We start from the raw sequence: 20,213 nt of genomic DNA, 5'->3' as shown, positions 1-20,213 counted from the left end.
TCTTAAAGCAATCACTTGCAGGTAGACACTTTGATATAACAGAAGCATACAGATAGGCAAAAATAGCTTTCAACAACTTACATACTGTATTGGTACGTAAGCACATTATGAAATACAATACAGCACACGATGATGCAAATAGATTGGTGCCAGTGCAAGTTAATTCAAAATGTCTGTAAAGAGACAGTTGTGGGAAGGAAGTGGCTGATTGAAAATTATGAACTAAGCATTTGACTCATTTTTAAACGGTGGCACCAAGTGTTCACTTAAGGAATCCCCGGGGTGATGTGTAGTTTGCAAGCACTGCTCTAGGGGGAGACCTAAAGTCAGTAGCATTTGCTTAAGAGGCTTCGATCTATCGGGGTAGGTTTTTCATCTTGAAATGTACAGATTGCAAGATGCACCTATTGAAACCAACAAAAAATGTAAACAGTATGACCATGAAGAAGTTGAACTGCATTTACTTCCATGTATAAATTGAGTGGCCACTGGGCATGTGAGCAGTGTTTTGGGGTGCCGTCTTACGCTTTCTCATGATTTTCAGATAGGTGTCATATTAAAAATTCTCTCAAGTTGAAGACAATGAGGTGTGGATACATCACTCAGATGCAAAAAAGAATGCGCTCCTGTTATTTCTGTCAGTGCGGATAGAGCTGGAGATCAATAAGAAAAAGAAGAGCAAGTATGAAAAGTAAAGACTATATGATCCCACTTCGGTGGAATGTAAAAACAGAGTAGAATGTTGGTCACCAGATGCTGACAACGGTTGTGAAGAGGCTGAATGCAAAGGTTGATCACCAGGCACTGTTTTAATTAGAAGCAGGAGTTTTTATGTGCTATTGCACAGTAAGGTGACTACAGATAATGTGTGCATGTTTACAGAAGCTACAAGGAGGAATTTTATTTAAATAACATTTTTTCATTTAGTTTACATACCAACCAGTTTCCCCTCCCTCTTCTCCTCCCATACCCTCCCCTTTCCCGTCTACCCCTTTCCCATCCACTCCTCCTCCTTCTCCATTCAGAGAGGGGCAGGCTTCCCATGGGCGTGCACAAAGCATGACACATCAAGTTGAGGCAGGACCAAGCTCCTCCCCTAATGTAGACGTGGGGTGAGGTAATCCATCGTGGGGAACAGGTTACCAAAAGCCAGATAAGCACCAGGGAGAGGGCCTGCTCTCACTGTTAGAAGCCTTACTAAGAGACCAAGCTACAGAACTGTCACTCACATGCAGAGGGCCTAGGTCAGTCTAATGCAGGCTCCCTGACTGTTGGTCCAGCATCCATGAGCTACAGAGAGCTCAGATCAGCAGTCTCTATGGGTTCCCCCATCATCACCTTCATGCCTGGTACATTCCCTCCTCCTTTCTTCCACAAGACTCTCAGAGCTCAGCACAGTGCTTGTCTGTGGATCTCTGCCTCTGCTGGATAGAGTATCTCTGATGGTAATTAGGAAAGTCATCAGTCTATTTACAGGAGTTCAGGCATCCTCTCCACTATAGCTAGGAGTCTTAGTTGGGGTCCTCCTTGTGAGTTCTTGGGGGCTCCCTGGCAACCAGGTTTCTCCCTAACCTGAAAAGTAACCCCCCCATTGAGACATCTCTTTTGTTACTCTTCCTCTACATCCTGACTTCAACCTGCTTCCCCCAAGCTGTCCATCCAATCCACTTCCTCTAGTCCCCATCCTCCCCTCCCCCAATTTACCCAGGACATCTTTTCTGCTTCCCCTTCTCAGGGAAGCCCATGCATCCCCAAAGAGGAATTCTTAATGCTTTTACCCTAAAGAAATGATAAACATCAAGTCACTAGATATGTTTAACCTGACTTATGGATAGCACACTATACGCAGCATTAGAAACATTACATGGCACTGCCTTAATATGTACACTGTTCCCATCTTTATCTAGCCACTAAAATTTTAAATTCAAATCTGCCTAATCTCAGGCATGACTAAAGCCCACAAGTTCGCCCTCCCAAGCCAACCACTCTATGTTCCCCACCTTACTCTCAAAGAATGATGGCAAGAGAAGGATCAGTGCCCGAATTTGTGTCTGGTTGCTTTATGGTCCCTGTGGCTCACTGTGTGATGATCTGTTCACTGGCTTGACACCTCACCACATCCTAGGCTCTGTGAGGACTGAGCCTGGAGATCCAACACCTTGCAGATGTGCATTGGCACCCACCCACCTGCCAGCTGTTCAGAATGCTCTGGTGCTGCCCCTGCATAGTCTTACCTGGGCCAACGGTACTTACTCCAAACACTGTTTCAGTGCAGCAGGTCAGAGGTGGTTGAACATAACGATCTATATCTGCAGTGGGTCTCCTCTAAGGCCTGATGCAGTCCCAGGGGTCTCATCTGTACTTTGCCAGATTCCTGTTCTAACTAACCCCTTCTTTTTTCGAGTATTACTTTATTGACGGTCTTCTTCTCCCTTGGGTTCCGTGGCCAAGTTAGCAAGTTGAGTCCTTGAATTTACCCGAATAATTTCTAGATGCTTTTTAGCCAAAGTAAAGTTACAACATTGTCTAAAAATTTTCTTGACTGCTGGCTGTCCCTTCTCCCAACCCAAAGACTATTTTATTTCGCACCCAATTAACTCTTCTGTATTTAGACTTAAAAATTCCTTCTTTCCTCAAATCTTGATTTTTCAGAATTCAAGCCTTAATATTAACAACTTTCTGTATGGCCCATATCGCCCAGTAAACAGCTTTTCCACACTCTGGGTCTTGTTAGCATAGAAACCATTACAAATTAAAGGACTTCTTTTTGTCCTCAAATCATATTAAATCCACCAAAAGCCTATGGAATGCAACAGAAGTGCTCTCCTAATGTCTAAATGTGAAAACCAGGTTAATTTTCTTCTAGTCCCTCATTTGCAATGGTATTGAAGACTTTGCATTTATATATCAAATAGTATTATATTCTTTTATAAAGAATACATAAAAGGACTTGAAAGGAGTGCATGTCTATTCTATGATGACCTAATTAATTTGTTTTTAAGGTACTAACTTTTTTTTTCTTTTGATACAGTCTCATGTATCTCAAGCTGGCTCATAGATTTAAGTAACTTGCTAGCAAGAGCTGTCCAATTTTCTGAACCTGTTGTGGCTGTGTACCTATAGGGGGCGCTCATTCTCACAAAATATTTGGGACAAGTGACTGAGTGCTATGGAATGGGTTTACTCTAGGGGTGTGGCCTCGCGGGAGAACGCCTGTCTATAAAAAGTTCGGTTAGACCTAGTGTAGAAACTATCTAGGTTTAAAGTCTTTGAAGAACGCCTGCTGTGAGCCTAACTCAGTCCTTGCCAGAGGTTGCAAAGCAAGGACCTGGAAGTTCTCCTTGATGGTCCCTCGACCTGAAGAGCCAAGAGTGATGGGATTTACCAACCCTATTAACAAAGTCCATGAGAGAGTCGGTGTGGAATTAAATTAAGCCTGCTCGGCACCTCTTTCTCCTGGGCAGAAGTTAGAACCCTCAATACCGGCTACAGTCAGCTCGTTTGAAGAGCCAGTCATCACGCTATTTGTCTTGGAAAAGACCTCCAAAAACGAGCAGTAGTAATAACTGCGGTAGCACTCGGTGCTGGGGTGGAGAGGGGATTTTCAGTTACTCGGATGTTTCCGGATCCGTGGTCCAGACTGTCCTAATGACTCTCTTGTCCTCTTAAGCGTGACCACAATTCCCTGGAGCGATGAACTCCCCCTTAACTCAGAGTCGGCCTTCATCTCCTCCTTGACCTTTAGCATCTATTGACTGAGAGCCGTTTGTTATTATTATAGTGCGGTGTTAGGGAGATGCAGTGACGCAGATGATCGGGCATCAAGTACGTTTCTAATTCCCCGGGTCTGGATAGGCAGCCGCATTCCAGGGGCGACCCTAACTGCTGTTCCCCCAAGCACAGTCAGTAGCCTGCCTTTTGCTGATGCTGGACTGACAGAGCGGCTCGGGACTGCCCCCAAGGCCAGAGGAGCCCTGGGCTTAGCTCCGCCCCCCGCTCGGCCTGGGTGGCAGCGATGGCCCAGGTCCCCCGGCTTTCGGCCCTGTGTGCAGCCGGCGCGCGCGTGTCTCCGCGTGTCTGCGCGTGTGTGTCCGTGCATGTGAGTGCAATGAGGTGGAGTCCGACGCCTGGGTGTTTCCTTCCAAGTGATTTTGATCAGCAATCCGTTAGGGGATCATGGAAAAAAAATACTCTGGCTAAAAGGAGGAAAACTGAGTAAGTACACAGAACTTTGTACTGGAAACAGAATGCGACCAAATGCAAGCAAAACCCTGACAGTAACCACATGCACTCAAACTGCCGTCCCCTTCTTACGTTAAATGCTGACGGCAAAGTGGCAATTTAAAACGGAGCGAAAGGAAGCCGTTCAGAAACATGAAAGGCTGTGAGCAGGGCGGCTTTATGAAAAACTGCTAGGGCAACCTGGCCTGCGCCCAGCTGTGCAACAGGCACTTCGCGGTTACTCTGCTGCGTCCTCGGGGCAGTTTTCAGACTCCAGACCGCTTTTCCTGTGCTTTCTCTCGGCCCCAAAGCCGAGACAAGCTGAACTCTTGAGTTTATGAATGTTGTGGAAATAAGACATTACCGGAAGGAACTCTTGGCAGCCGGGAATGCGTTCGGATGGTTTCTTACGACTATCGTTATTTTGACATCTTAAGAAAAAAATAAATAAGCGGGTCAGTCACATTTTAGTGTCCACGGAAGGGCTCTTGTTAACCACCTCGGACCGCTGGCCCCTGTGGCATGAATCTTTGGCATGAACCTCCGGAAAGTTCTCAAGGGGAGATGGGGCGAACTTGATTGGAGTTGTGCAAAAGGAAGACAGATGTGTGCTTTTTTCACGCTGACAACGTGGCCAGGGGCCAAGTGAAGCTGGACTGGACATGGTCTGTCGACCGGTGTTTCTTTGTCGCCGGCGGTTTTGCCCCCGACCTTTTCTGGTGGGTTTGGTGGTGGCAATCTGTCTCTTTTACCAGACCCTAACACTCCGAGGGACTAAGAAGCTTGCAGCGGGGGTTCCTGGGACTGTCCCACACACACCCTCTCAAACTCAAGCTAGCAGATGCCAGCAAGGATACCCGTGGGACAAACGGTGCTTCCTTCTCTCGGCAAATGCCCAGGAAATCAGGAAGGTAAGTTTGAGTTTAGCCTGAGCGGTCTGCCTCTCTCTCCTTTCTGCAAAACTAAAATTAACTTCCATGAGGTCCCAAAGGGAGCCAGACTGTAAACAGTCCAAAGTGACCTGCTGACTGTGTGATGTGTTACATAAGCTGCGAAACTTCCTAAACATACTTAAAAGGATTCTACTCTTTATCTTTTAGATGTGATCTTCATTTCAGTGAACTGAAATGACTTCTAAAATGTTAGAAATCCAAGAAATCTGGGGATGTGCACATCAGAAACCAAGTCAAAATCCCTGGATCTTTCTTTAAAGCAGAGAGCATGAGAGCCAAGATGCTCCCAGAATCCCATCTCACCATCTGCTAAATTGGTTCTGAATTTGGTGAAGATGTTTCTAAACCAATGCATTCTTTTCTGAACCATTTAAAAGAATAGTACTATAGCTTTTTTAAAAAGAATAATTGGCATACTGTTTAATTGTTCATAGAATTAAGGAGACACCAGTTCGGTACTGTGTCCATACTTAGAATCTAAGCACTCGGAAGGCAGAGGCAGGAAAAAGCGCCAACCCAGCATGCTCTCCACGAAGAGTTCTGGGCCTGCCAGTGTTTAATAGTGAGACTTGTTTCCCCCCGAAGTGTGAATGTATGCTTGTTGTGGTGGTTCATGCTTATAATCTTAGCACTGGAAAGACAGAGACAGGAGATCAGGGGGTCAAGGCTAGCCTAGGCTAGCTACATTGTTAGCTTGAGTCTAGCCTGAGCTACAGTAGACACTGTCTGGGGTTGGGGGAGCCAAACAAAGAGTTGGAAAAAAAGAGACCATTCTGTATTCATAATGGGCAGGTTAAGTCTCACTGTTTTTATTTTAAAAGTATAGCAAACAACACAAATCCACAAGAAACATAAAACTTCTGTTTTAATATTGCATTCTGTTCATGCCTAGTTGCAAACCTTTCACTGTCAAGAACCACTGGAATTAGTGACATTTGAAATAGTTTACAACAAGATACCTTTGGGATCTGTAAGACGTGCCTTCTGTCTAAGTAGACGTAGCCTGAGTTTCTGACCCTGTTGGAGTAGAATTTCATCTTGGGTTGCAACATAGTTGCTGTTGTCATTGCTACCACCTCCAGGACCACCACTATGTTGTTTTGTAAACTCTTGTTTATTTCATTTCAGACTCATAAGCCAGGCACGTAGCTATGTAGGTAGGTAGGTCGTAGGTGGGGTTAGTCAACTTAAAAACAAAGTGACTGTCACTGAAGGTATGCTCAAATGGGTGGCTAACTGAATGCCCTGTTGCCTCCCACAGAAATCAGTCTGCTTTGTCCCTACCACAACATACAATCTGAATAAAAGCAAACTCAACATTGGTACAATCATTTCTGAGGCCACAACTTGAAGAATGCACACCAAATCACAGTAGATTAAGATGATGAGCATTTGCAGACTGTCACATAGGTGTATTCATTTGTTTGCAAAACTATGAAGTTGAGGTGACCCTTGAGCACAGGAAATAATAGCAGAAGACAGAAGCAGGGTCATCTCTAAAGGAAGCATTAGTACAAGGTGTGGGGCCATCTTCAGATGCTGTGAAATAACGGGAGCATATACATTTTGGGTTGTTTGTGTAACCTTTTCTTTTTTTTGGACACTTCAAATTTTTGATAGATGTACGTGAATTTTAAAGCTACTGTTTGGTAATTTTAAAACTACTTTTTTGGTAGTATGTAATTGCAATGTTCTTTAAAAATAGATGAGGAAAGTATTTAAACACTTAAATATTTTCTAGGAAATTTGGGTGGAAATGATTCATTAATTAATTTGTAGCTTCCTTTACATCCTTATTAGGCATTTCCCGATTCCAGCTTTGTTTGTAACCTAGCATATGTTAACTGTTACTTGTATACTGTGACAGAAAATTCCATTACAGCTTTAGAACTCCTGCTTCTTGGAAAACATCTGAAACTTATTGGCTGCTGGTGTAAAAAAAAAAAACATTCAGTCTAGAATTTTCTTCAACCAGAAGAATGCCAAACACATGATGATTTTGGCTCCCAAATGATTTGCAGTCTTAAATATTTAAAATATAAGCGAATTTCTAAATTGAGAATCATAGTTCTGTGAATGTGAAAACTGTGTTTCCAAACATTTGCTCTATACCTCTGGTTTTAATGCGTGCAACCCACTGATAGGCAGGAAGGCAGACAAAACTTGTTTGTACTGTAGCTTCCAAAAGGTGTCAAGTAATAACCATCTGCAATGGATAAATATTCTTTCAGATATCTAATGTGGAGAGAGAAGTCAGTTAACAATGCTTTATAGATCCTGTCCAGACCAAAAAAAAAACACTCATAAAAGTCACTAATGAAATGACTAGTGAGGTGCTGTAGAGGTGGGTGTTCCTGAAGACCTACAAGTAGCTTTTAGAAATGATATCTCATAGGAGTAGATTTTTTCATCTGTGCATTTTGAAATTTGTGATCACTTTTATTGACAGGTCAAAATATTCAACTTAGCTGAATCCCTCATTTACTTCAGTTGATCCCACCCATGTTAACCTTAAGTGCTTTTAAAAGATGCTACAAACCACTGGAGTTGACTATGTAGAAAAGAAAAGTGTGTTTGGATATATAAAAGCTCTCTAAACACCAGAAATTCCATGAAAACTCTTGCATATATGTGTCTAAACAGATCTCTGTGGGTAAATAATTTATTTTGATTAGATATTCAGAACTAAAAACATGCCAAGACCACTGAAAGTGATTAACAACGTCTATGCTTCAATATTTCATTAACTACTCACTCTGTGTATATCAATTGGATCTGGATAAATAAACCTAAAATGAAAAAAATAAGTCTTCAAAGGAGGACGTTAAAGCAAATAAATAAATAAATAAATTTGTGTGAAAACATGGAAAAGCAGAATATTTCTTTAATCACAGTTGTCATTCATTGATGAATAAGCAGCAAGTATTACCTGTTTTTTTTTTTTGGCTGCAATTGCTTCTTAGAAGAGACCTTCTGTACTTTATCTTACTTGGTAACGGAGGATCCTGTAGTTGGAAATATTTGAAGACACTAACTTTGCCTTCCACACCTTCCCCATCGGGACCCGATTCAACATTAAATCTGATCCCAATGCCAGTGAGATCACAGTATTCGATCTGCCAATTTTCCATAAGGAAGCACTCCCCCTCTTTCTGGCCAAATTTTAATTCCTTTTTCCACATTTTACATTCCAATGTCCCTTGTAAAGCAGATGTACTATTGTTATTTCTTCTGGATTTTTCTCTCAGCATTGGTTGTTTAAATATTATGTAATAATCTGCTGTGTCTTCCAGCTTAATTTATACACATAGCTATGTTGTCTTCACTGAGGTAGGTTTCTCTGTAGATTTACCCATTGTCATGGGTCCTGACGCCTTAGCATTGCCTAACACAGAAAACAAATTATAAACAGACACAATGGGTGAGCTCTCCTCAGCCCATGCTCCCCTAATGGAAACAAGACTATTTGAGGGCTGTGTTTAGACTCGGGAGAGCCATGTGTTTCTGATTATCTCCCGTTGAGGCTACACAATGGGAACTACTATTCCTTGAACTGTTGCTGGGCTGCGTGCATTCCAAGTCTTCCTCACTCTAGTTTCAGGGACTGGTGTGTACCACTTTTACTACCCCAGGATCCAACATAGCCCAATGTAAATAAGCAAATATCCTCATTAAACATATTCTAATCCATTTTGTTTGTATTTGTAAAAATAAGGAATGTACTTAACACTTGAAAATCTCTTTAAAATTACTTCTTTAAGTCTAAGTTTTGTAGCATCAGGAAGTTAGACCAACTCTTCGGTAGAGATGTACCAGAAGTCTCGCTCTCAAGATCACCAGCGGTGGTAGTACCAGGATTCCTGGGGTTCGGAGACAGTGTGGCTCCAGGAACACTTTGATTTCAGGCCTCTCACCTCTATAATTATGAAACAGCAAATGTCTTTGGGTTGAAGTCACTCAGATTATGGAGCTTCATCACACAATCTTAGGACACTAGGAGAACTGGGGAAGCAGAATGTTGTAGTATCCAGAAGTTCTGGAGTCACATTAATGACATTTGTTAACTTATTTGCTTTGGGTCCATATCTTGACTTCTGTAGGATTTAGTTTCTCTCCCTGAAAATGGCTGTATTAGTATTTCCTTCCTAAGGCAAACAAGGAACTCCCGTGAGATAAATCATGTGAAACCCAATGGGTTCAGCCACAGGGGTCGTCATTATGTAAGTTTCCAGAAGAGTTGTTACATCCATCATCCCTATTAATTGTCCTTAATATTTGTCCTCACAAAGTAGGTAAGCTACCATTGTTGTTTGAATATCAACATCCCCCCATACTGCTGTGTTTTTTTTTTTACATGAAATGGAATTTTAGAACCAGCCAAAATTTGGAGAGGCACACCTGTCACTCAAAGGTGGATCTGCTTACCTATAGGTAAAGCTCAAAATGCTACCTGATAAAATTTTAAAGCACAGGCTGTTACAATTAACCCCATGTTGTAGCTGAGGACTTGGAGAATTGAGTGAGGAGTGGACGTCCTTAAGATTTTGGGCCCTGAATAGACATACAAGTGTGCCTGTTTGTTAGTTTATTGTCTTTCTCTGCCAGGACCATAAACTGCTTATGGTCAGACAACTAAATTTGTTTATTGCGACATATCCAGTGCAAAAACAGTACCTGACATGCAGTGAGCACTGTATGAGTAAAGGAGGAAGTGGTGAATCTGAGGGCTAGTGAGGTCCATTGCCTTAGCAAGGTCAGGAAATGACAAGAACTCTTTCTGCCAAGGAGCCCTGGCTTTCTCTTTCCCGCACCGGTATCTCCTACATGCCCTCCCATGGCATTTCTTGGACTTTCAAGCAATTTGCTATGCAGAATTTGCTCTGTGACTTATCACAATCTTTTTTACCTTCATGTTTTTGGGGATCCCCTTGGGATCCTTAGTGAGTGAACAATCACAAGCATCTACCTTATGTATTTTTCAGGGGACTGCTTTTGTTGCAGGTGGTTGGGTTCCCAGCCAGGTGCCTCCAGATGCTTGAATTGTATTATCCAAAGAATTAACAAAGACAACTTTATTTGGAAACAAGCAATAGTACAGATTAGAGAGAGATAGACTGTCACAAGGTTGACAGCTGGTTACATGAGCAAGATATTCTTGGTTCTCAACCTTCCTAATGCTGAAACTCTTTAATGTGGTTCCTCATTCTGTGTGACCTCCAACCATAAAATTACTTTTGTTGTTACTTCAAACCTGTAATTTTGCTACTGTTATGATATAATGTAAATGATATTCGGATGGTCTTAAGCAACCTGTGAAATGGTCATTTGGCCCCCAAAGGGGTTGCAACCCACAGGTTGAAAACCACTGCTCTAGAGCTTCAAGTCATAGTCTGGGGTCTCTTTTTATGGGGTTTAAGGGGAGGAGCAGGTCACAGTGTGAGTGGCTTCCAATTTTCATCAATAGATGAAGTCATATATTCATTTCTTTCTGCTGCAAGCATCCCTTTCTATAATGTGTTTGATTTTAATCAGAGGCACACACAATTTATTCAGGGGCCTTGATGATGAATAGGGAATTTGTTTGAAAACTTCACTTGGAAGATACAGTTTGTCTTAGTATACACTCAGAACCATTTCAGGCTGTACTGGCCTTTCCACTGTTCATACAAGATATATTGGGAACATACTTGAATGGAAACCTTCTGAACTCGATAGTCATTAATGGCAGAAAAACGTGCACTGTTGTTCAGAGAGGAGTGTATGTGTAGGGTGTTTCTGTTTGGAGATGGGTATGTGCATACAGTATGGACAAGTAAAATAGCTAGCCTGCCAAGTGCATTATTACAAGGGGAGGGGTATGCATAACCAGAACCAAACAGAGTCTTGGCTTAGTAAGCTTTCCCCTATCCCACTTTTTCCATCTTTCTTGTCCTCTTTGTCACCTCTCTATCATTGAATTTCTACATTGAGCAGATGCCTTGTACTGAAAACTGTACTTTGCCATACTTTTTCATAGTTTAACCGGACTTGGATGAACAGTCTTTAAATATGGGGGCCTGCGCGTAGTAGGCCTTCAGACGATGTTAGCACTCAGAGTTGTGTAGCTGCCCTGCCTGAGCGGTTGCCTGACGAGCTTGCAATGTCTGTGGACTGCTCTGAGCTAGCTGATTAGAGCCATTTTGAAATTTTATAATGAAATACGCATATGGTGTAAGCACTGCTCATGCTAAAAGACTTTCCAAAAGATTCAAACCTGCATACCTTAGACCGGCTTTAATGAAGTCTTGATTAAGCTCCTATTTAAACAAATTGTGCAAATTTCCCCACGTTTCATCAGTTTATATGTGGGGCTCCCTCTAGTCCTTCCAGGAGAGTGCCAGTCACAGTTGCAGTTTTTGGCTCTCAGCAATTTTGACTCCTGTACAAATGGAATTGGAAACCTGAGTGAGAATCCTCTGACGTGTAAACCAGGAACGATGCCGAGAGTGGAGTAGTCCTTCTGCTCTCAAATCTTTGAGTTTGTGGTGGGATGGGGGTGGGGCCCTGTTTCACTTTCCCATTGGCTTCCTCTGGATATTTTTTCTCTCTTTGAAGACCAGGCTGGCCTTGAACTCACAGAGATCCTCCTACCTCTGCCTCCCAAGTGCTAGGACTAAAGGCGTGTGCCACCACCGCCTGGCAAACTTGTGGTGTTTATGATCCAAAGAAAGATGAACCTTAACAATTATGAGTCAGGACAACTGAATTTTTGTGGACCTGATCCTGTGTCCTGAAATATCACCGCTAGTGTGCTTAGCATGTAGCAGTACATGTGAACAACGTGGTAAGGGAGAAGTTCTCCGGCGATGCATGCTGCCAGTGGGGATGGGCACATCAGTCTCCAACAAAGACAGTGATGCCATAGATACAGTGAGTAAGAGCAGATCACAGGTCTGTTTTGAAATACGCTGTATCATTTGTTGGATACAGGCCCACAAAAAACTTTATTTGACTTTGTAAGTCCCCCAGCCTTCTCATCATAGATGAGACTGTCTAAGCAAGTGTGCCCGTCAGTTTCTGTCAGTGTGACCCAAACTAGGGGCATCTGGTAAGAGGGACCCTCAACCGAGGAACTGCTTCCAACAGATTGGCTTGTGCGCATGCAGGTGGGGGTATTTTCTTGATGAGTGATTGCTGTGGGAAAGCTCAGTCCTCACCGCCATAGGCAGTGTCACCCCTGGGCAGGTCATCCGGGGTAGTATAAGAAAGCAGGCTGAGCAAGCCATGGGAGCAAACCAGTGCCCGAGTTCTGTGGCCTGTGCTCCAGGCCCCGCCTCCAGGTTCCTGCCTTCGTTTCCCTTGATGGCTGTTTGTGACCTGTAAGCCCAACTATTTTGTCTCTAACTTGGTTTTGGTCATGGTGGTTATCACAGTAACAGAAACAAACGAGGACAACAAAAATCATGTATCAACTCGCTTGCTTGAACACATCAGTCATGGCCAGAGGCGGCAGATGCAGTGCCGTGTGCTTTAAGAATCTGCTTTGAAGTGGACTGCACTAAGTACGCTATATGGGGTAGAGTACGCTTATTTTGATACTCATATACAGCCCATATTTTTATTCTCAGCCTTCCTTCCTTGTATTTGTGCAGGAAAACATTGAAAGCCGTGTGCCCTCTGGTAACAGGTCTCTGTCACTTTCCCTGCAACAACTATGTACAGTTTAATGCTTTCCTGGTTGTAAAAATCACCCCTCTGCGACCTAAGAGCATGTGTTTGATGGGGAAATACAAGCCTGTCTTTCTTTAGAAAAGCACACGAGAGCTGTCACGCATGTAGCTTATTCACCGCGTTTGATCATTTAAATTTCTAGACAAACTTATGAGCCAGCTAACCCTCCTCACGGTTGCTCTTCACAAACTGAAATTGGAATCTGCTATTATGAGTACGCCTGCGAGAAAGCAGAGTTCATTTGGACAGTTCAGGATGGGGGAGTCAGGTGATAGCAAAGTCTTAATGGCAGGGAATAATCTGTGTGAAGAAAATAAAATGTTTACTTCAATAACATTATTACTCCTGGGCATTGGTGCGTCTGTTTTGTAAGCATAAGAATGCAGGAGTGTTGCTTAGATGGTGGTGGATACTCCTAGAAAACCCAAGAGCAGTATGCGTCTAAAATTGGGCTTGCTGTGACCCTGACAACCCTCTCCAGGCAGAAGGAGCCTTGCCTGGGATTGATATCAGAAGTCCAAGTTCAGTGCTGGAGTTGAGTCCTCTCTCCTCTCTCTCTCTCTCTCTCTCGCTCTCTCTCTCTCTCTCTCACTCTCTCTCTCTCTCTCTCTCTCTCACACACACACACACACACACACACACACAGTTTGAATCATCTAGTGTGACCTAGAGATGGCAATGACTATCTTAGTGTTGTTGTGGGATCAAATTAGGCACTAGGTGAGAGAGCTTTGAATAACTTTGAGATTCTAAAAGACAGGGAAATTACATTACTGTCTCCCAAAGGAAAATGTCAAGAACATATTGCCATTGCATTCACCCCCCTACACACACACCTTGGGAAAAGAATGTATAAAATGAACCATGAATGTGATTACCAGAAGTGCCCCTTCCTTCATTAAAAAGTTATCATTTACCGTGCTCTACAGATGTCAAGTTACAAAGTTATGTTTTAAAACGCTGGTAGAAATCCAGAATTGTGTTGTCACGATTGAATTTTCTCTGGATGTTTCTCTGTGTCTTTCACAAGCAGGAGGGAGTTTAATGGCATTACGAGAGCTTTAGCAGCGAGCCTGGCTCTCCCCTAGTGGAAAAGTGAACAATAATTTAGCCAAAGTGCGCAAATGCTCCCGGAGAAATAGAACAGGAAATTAACTTCTCTTTGGCAGTGCAGGAACTCCCTGACCTCTGCGAGAAGGCAGACTTTCCCAAGGAGCAGTGAGCTTCCCTGCTGACTCTCCCAGGGCAGGAGTGATTTCCCATGTTTCCCCTCATTCCTTGCTTTATCAGAATCTTCTAGAACTGTCTTCATCCCTTTAACCCCCCCCCGCTCAAACATCAACAACACATCTGAAATTTCTCACAGTATAAGATGAATCTGTTTGCCCAAGGATTTTAGAGCTATCTGAAGCTGACAGGTTTGGGGTAGATTAGTTTGGTTTAGAAAGGTTGGGGAGGGGAGCAGGAAGAGGTTAGCTTACTCTCTTACAAGGAAACATTAAGATGATATATTTGCTTTGAAAACTGATGGGGAAGGTAAATGTATTAGTAGAAATATACTCTTTTCCGTACAGAAACCTCAAGATTCTCACCTGGCTCTTATTTTAGTTTGTGTTTTCTTTCTACATTCTTATTTATTGTATGCATATGAGTGTTTTGCCTGTATACATGTGTACAAGAACATCTGATCCTCTTGATCTGAAGTTACAGACAATTGTGAGCTGCCATGTAGGTGCTGGGAATCGAGCCCAGGTCCTCCAGAAGAGCAGCCAGTGCTCTTAACTGCTGAGCCATCTCTCCAGCCCCTCATAGTCTCTCTTAATATAAAAAAAATTGGTCTCTTAAAAAGAAGCTATTGGTTAGGTGTGGGTGTTACATGCCTTTAATCCCAGCACTCAGGAGGCAGAGGCAGGTGGATCTCTGTGAGTTTGAGGCCAGCCTGGTCTACAGATCGAGTGCCAGGATAGGCTCCAAAGCTACACAGAGAAACTCTGTCTGGAAAAAACCAACCCTCCCCAAAAAAGCAAACAAACAAACAAACAAAAAAACCCTTTTAATCTCCTGAGCTAATTGAGAACATAGTGGGAGGGGAGAGGGAGTTAGGAGAAAGAGAAGGGAAGAAGAGGAGGGGAGAGGAGGACATGAGAGAGCAGGAAGATCAAGTCAGGGGAAGAATAGAGGAGAGCAAGAAAAGAGATACCATAATAGAGGAGTCATTATAGGTTTAAAGAGAAATCTGGCACTAGGGAAATGTCCAGAGATCTATAAGGTTGACCCCCAACTAACAATCTAAGCAATGGTGGCAAGGCTACCTTAAATGCCCTTCTCTGATAATGAGATTGATGACTACCTTATGTGCCATTCTTGAGCCTTCATCCAGTAGCTTATGGAATCAGAAGCAGACACCCACAGCTAAACACTGAGCTGAACTCCTGGAATCTGGAGAGGGAGGAATGATGAGCAAAGCGATCCAGAGCAGACTGGAGAAACCCACAGAAACAGCTGACCTGAACAAGGGGAAGCTCATGGACCCCAGACTGATAGCTGGGAAACCAGCATAAGACTGATCCAGACCCCCTGAATGAGGATGTCAGTTTGGAGGTCTGGTTAATCTATGGGGCCTCTGTCAGTGGATCAGTATTTATCCCTAGTACACGAATGGACTTTGGGAGCCCACTCCACATAGAGGGATACTCTCTCAGACTAGACACAAGGGGGAGAGTCTAGGCCCTGCTCCAAATGATATGACAGACTTTGAAGGTCTCCCATGGAAGGCCTCACCCTCCCTGGGGAGCAGAAAGGGGATGATTTTTGAATAGGGGGTCGGTGGAGGGCAGGGAAGGAGGGGAGGGAGAGGGACCTGGGATTGACACGTAAAACAAGCTTGTTTTTAATTTAAAGGAAAAAAGGAAAAAAAGAGAAGCTTTAAAAAATCCGCGATAACAAAGGGAGTGTGCTTCATAACACAATCACACAATGGTGTGCACACAATCCTAAACCCTTGTCTTAGCAAAATCCTAAACAGTGGAACCAAACGTTTGCAGCCACGTGGCCAAATCTATGAGGCCTGGCATTAAAGCAAACCTTCCAGTAAGATGCTGACAGGAGGTCTGGGCAGAGATGGTGTTTACATCAGTCCTGGCCCATAACATGGAAGATAAAGGGACAAGTGAGAGACACTGTCAGTTTAAGGCTTTGTCTAGTATAGGATTTCCTACAATGGCCACAGTCCTTGGGACTTGCTACGGGATCCTTGAATTCTGATATCCTCACCAGTGTTTCACCACCCTTCCCATCCCCTCCTCCTCTTAAAAGACACTTACTTCCTGCTTGGTTGAGAAGATTAAAACGATCTGCCTGTTAGAAGGGGTGGTTTCTGCTGGACACGGGAACAACTAAACTCTAGTGGGGATTTAGCTTTTGTCACCAGCCATAGAAGATAGCCAAAAGCTTCACAGAGCTTCACACTGCCTTCAAAGCTTTCCACACAACCTGGCCCACAGAGGAAGGAACTGGAAATGTCGATATCAGTCTTGATTGATCAGTATTTATGTTCTAGTGTCTTTAGATACTGCCATTTGCTGCCACATTTTGGTTCTGGGAGTGAGGAGCTGGAGTCCAATACTTTAGCCTTCTAGAGTGAGTCTACAATTTGGAGACTTGGAGCCTGTCTTGAAAGGCTGCATCTGCAGCATCTGGTAGAAGGAGCAGCAATGGAGGGAAAGTGTTACTCAGGGTCATCTCAAAGGTCAGCCGAGCTCGTAGCCCAGAATTCTGCACCCAATACAGAGAAGATAAGGGGTCCAGGGAGTGAACAGCCAAGTGGGCACTCAGTAAAAGGAAAACAGAAGGAGTGGTAAGATATGAGTCAGGGTACTTAAGGGAAAACCACCACCTCCTTCCATGTGGGATGGGGTTCTTGAATACTAAGCACACCCTGTCCTGTTTCTTGTGCCACTTTGGCTCCTGTGAGGGTGAGATAAGGGCTTCTCTGGGTTTGCAGGTATGTGCCTCTGTCAATCCAGAGATCTGGAGCTGACCTCAGCTGCCCCGGAGATACAGGAACACCTGCACGGAGTGTGTCTATTCCGCACCTTTACCCATCTGTGCAGCCCATGGAGCCACGGGTTTTTGGGAGAGAATCCAGATAACTGGCTATGAATGTTGACGGCAAGGAGGAAAGGCGAGAACAGCCAGAGATGCAATATACAAGGCTTGCGTCATAGATAATAAACGTAGGCTAAGGAGCCCATCCTCTTCTCTCTGGAGGGGTGAATATGAGGACTGGGTACACAGTGGATAGAGAAATTTCTCAGTCCCTAAGTCAGTGCTTGAACTCGACACGCACATCCGGCAGGTGCTTCCTTAGCCTGGACTCTGCCCAGAGGAGAACATGTGTGCTCTGATGCCAGAAAGAGATTCCAGGCTGGCTGCCCTGCGTTCTCTCATGGTGACCCACAGCAGCAGTGACATGCAGAGTGGATAGCAGGCATAGGAGGACAGTTGGGGATATAAACAGGACTGGAGTTGGGAACCCAGGCAGCAAGCCTTGTCATGAGGAATACAGGAGGGAGAAAAAGGAAGACTTAAACTGTGGCATTTGGGAACTGAATGAATGGGAAGGTCACAGACTATCCAACAGTGGCCACCATTTCTAAGCCATAGCAGGGAACATAATGTTCAGTAAGTGGCTTTTGACATCCTGATGTGTGAATGTACCTACAGAACATTATTACAAAACTGAAAATTAAAGTATATTTGCATACAATTAATGATGTTTTGCCCACTTTTTGTTCAGCCTCTAAATCTAAGTATGTGTGACATTCAAGAAGACATATTTTTCCTAACTGTATCCCCAGCTTTTTAAATTAGAGAAGTGTATGATTCTATGATTACTTTTCAATGTTTTAGCGTCGATAGTATGTAAACACCCCTTTTCTTATTCTACTTGTTATCTGAGAGAACCTCTATCAGTTCAGATTCTCAAAACTTGTAGAGTTTTTATTGAAACTTTTTTACTATTTTAAGAGGGTTTGTTGTCTACAACCTCTTTATAAGACATTTATTTAATAAAGTTCTACATTCGTGAAGGACTGTATACTTTGGAGTTTTCTGTATGAATGGTCTTTTGATCCTTTCGTTGACAGGCATGGAAGGATGGGAGTTCTGAGGGCAGATAAGGGGAGTAGAGTGTCTGAGGTAGAGCCTGCGGAGAAGGTGATGATGAATCAGGTCTGGAATTGAGAGACAGACTTGATGTTCAGCAGGCCTTGGAGTGTTGCTGGAAAAGCCTCAACCTCAGATTTGGAGCATCAGGCATCTCGTGAATATATCTGGCCACTGCATGGTGCTTAGGTACTCATATTGTGGTAACGGCCCCACGGTAATTCTCTTTCTGTCCCATTCACTTCATGGGGACTTGCTATTTTAAGGCTGAGTTGCTGAATTAACTCCTTGTTTAGGCACCAGGGGACAAAGGCTTCCTATTATGTTAACATATTTCAAAAGAACAAGGTCTTTCCTTGTCCATGCCTTGTTGTTTCACAAGGGTGGATTGTCAGTTCCACATTTTCTTTACTATGGACGATGTCCTCTAAGAAGTGCTGACATTAAGGAAGCTTAGAGTGCAGGAAGGACCCGCCAAGTCTCTTGAAGAGCTTTCATTCTAACATAAGCTAGTGTGGACCAGGGCTTAGGCTGAGAAGAAAGGGACTTCTTACTTGTGGTAAGCTTTATTGGAGTGCAGAGGAGTAGCACAGGGAAGGGATAGGGTGTAGAGGAAGAAAACAGAAGGAGAGGCTAAAGTGAGATGCTCAGGAAAGGATGGCTTTCATTTGCTCCAAGGTACAGGGTAGCTGCAGATAAGCCAAGCGTGTCCCCTCCTGATCTCATTTCACAGCGGTTTGTTTCCCCCCTAAAGCTGTCTTGAAGAAAGTGATCTGACCGGCACCCCCCCCCAGATATTGCTGTGTTTTTATCTTCTCAGCTGGGGCTTTGTTATGTCTGCAGAGTTATAGTAAACGGAAAACTGATGGACCACAGCTGTGCTTTGTGGGTGGCATCTCCAGGAGAGGAGTCTTGGATTAGCCTGAGGAAAACCTTCCAAAGGAGGCTGGAAACAGGCTTTCTATTACTTTCAAAACACAGAGAGAGGGGAAGGGGCAGGGGTAGGAATCTGGGAAAAGCAGAGAAGGGAGATGGGATAGGTTCTTTCCTGTTGCCTGGCACCGGGGGTCATCTCAGTAGGAACAGAGATGGCAGGACCAAGGCAGGTCAGCAGTCACCGCTGGCCCCCCAGGGAAGGGCTCCAGAGAAACTGCTATTCTTGTGTTCTTGACTTCCTTTTGAGTTTCCCTTGTCTCCAAGATCCACCCTGTATGTGAGCCTTATCCTGCAGGAGGAATGAGTGGATGCAGACATGACACCCCACCCAGCGTGGTGTGTTCTTGCTCAACCTGCAGCTGAGAAGCTCTTCTGTTCGCTTTCTTCCTTTTGTCTGGCAGCTTGCTCCTCTCATCTCTCCCTTTCCTCATCCACAGCAACTGTGCAGTGTGGCCCCTGCAGGAAGGCACCATGCGGCTCCAAAGGCTTGGGTAGAGTGACCTGGGAAATCTTTAGACATTACCTGCAGATACAGTACTCAGAGTTTTATGGATGTTAAGACTTTTCGGATGAGCAAAGTATTTCAGATGCTCTTCGAGGACACATACAACTTGCATCACTTACCAACAAATATTTGTGCAGATGGCTTGGTCCAGCTGTGTCTACTGATCCCTGCCCTTCCCCCAGCTCTGTTCTTTTTTAATTAGTGGGTTCAGACATCCTTAGCTGTTTCCTTAATGTCCTCAAGCCATTGCTCCAATGGGACTTGACCATGCTGTTGCTGCCTCCCCTGCCCCTACTACAGCACGCCTGGCTCCACAGAGTAGAGCCAATAGCACAGTCTCCGAGTTCTTTCCCAGGCTTCTGCTGTGGTCGGTGGCTGTCACCGCAATGAGGGTGTCACTGTGCCCTTCTTGCTGAGTTACTCTGGTTACTGCCCCACCTATTTAGTTATAAAATCCATTTCCTGTATGGGTAGCTTCTAGGTTTTAGGAAATCTTGTGATTTAGATAGTCAAAGTCTGCCTGACCTTCTAGAATCCTACATAGACACTAATACTCCCAGAAAACAGTAAAGCAAGGATAGCCTGTCCTCTGCCAATTCCTTCATCTCCCTCTTCCATGATGCGTCTTTTAGTGAAAGGAGTCAATGTTCATTAAAGTCAGACTTGCTTATATAATCAGTATGATCTTTTATCGTGTTGATTACTTAGGTCTGGCTTTCCTC

At 43.9% G+C, this 20,213-nt stretch overlaps 1 protein-coding gene across 2 annotated transcripts in view; it reads left to right on the top strand.

Annotated features, from left to right (window-relative positions):
• Positions 1-4,003: 4,003 nt before the first annotated feature.
• Positions 4,004-20,213, top strand: part of Cped1 (cadherin like and PC-esterase domain containing 1) — a 258,430-nt gene continuing 242,220 nt past the window's right edge. The window contains exon 1 of one of the 2 annotated variants that reach the window (XM_013119074.3): positions 4,004-5,132. In XM_013119074.3, the coding sequence (XP_012974528.1) occupies positions 4,884-5,132 (249 nt within the window). In that variant the 5' untranslated portion in view covers positions 4,004-4,883. The remainder of the gene's footprint in view (positions 5,133-20,213) is intronic. The other variant, XM_040728510.1, reaches the window with a different exon arrangement.

This window comes from Mesocricetus auratus, unplaced genomic scaffold (assembly GCF_017639785.1).
Source record: "Mesocricetus auratus isolate SY011 unplaced genomic scaffold, BCM_Maur_2.0 Super-Scaffold_100019, whole genome shotgun sequence".
Classification (NCBI taxonomy): domain Eukaryota; kingdom Metazoa; phylum Chordata; class Mammalia; order Rodentia; family Cricetidae; genus Mesocricetus; species Mesocricetus auratus.
This window is presented reverse-complemented; position numbering and strand designations above follow the sequence as displayed.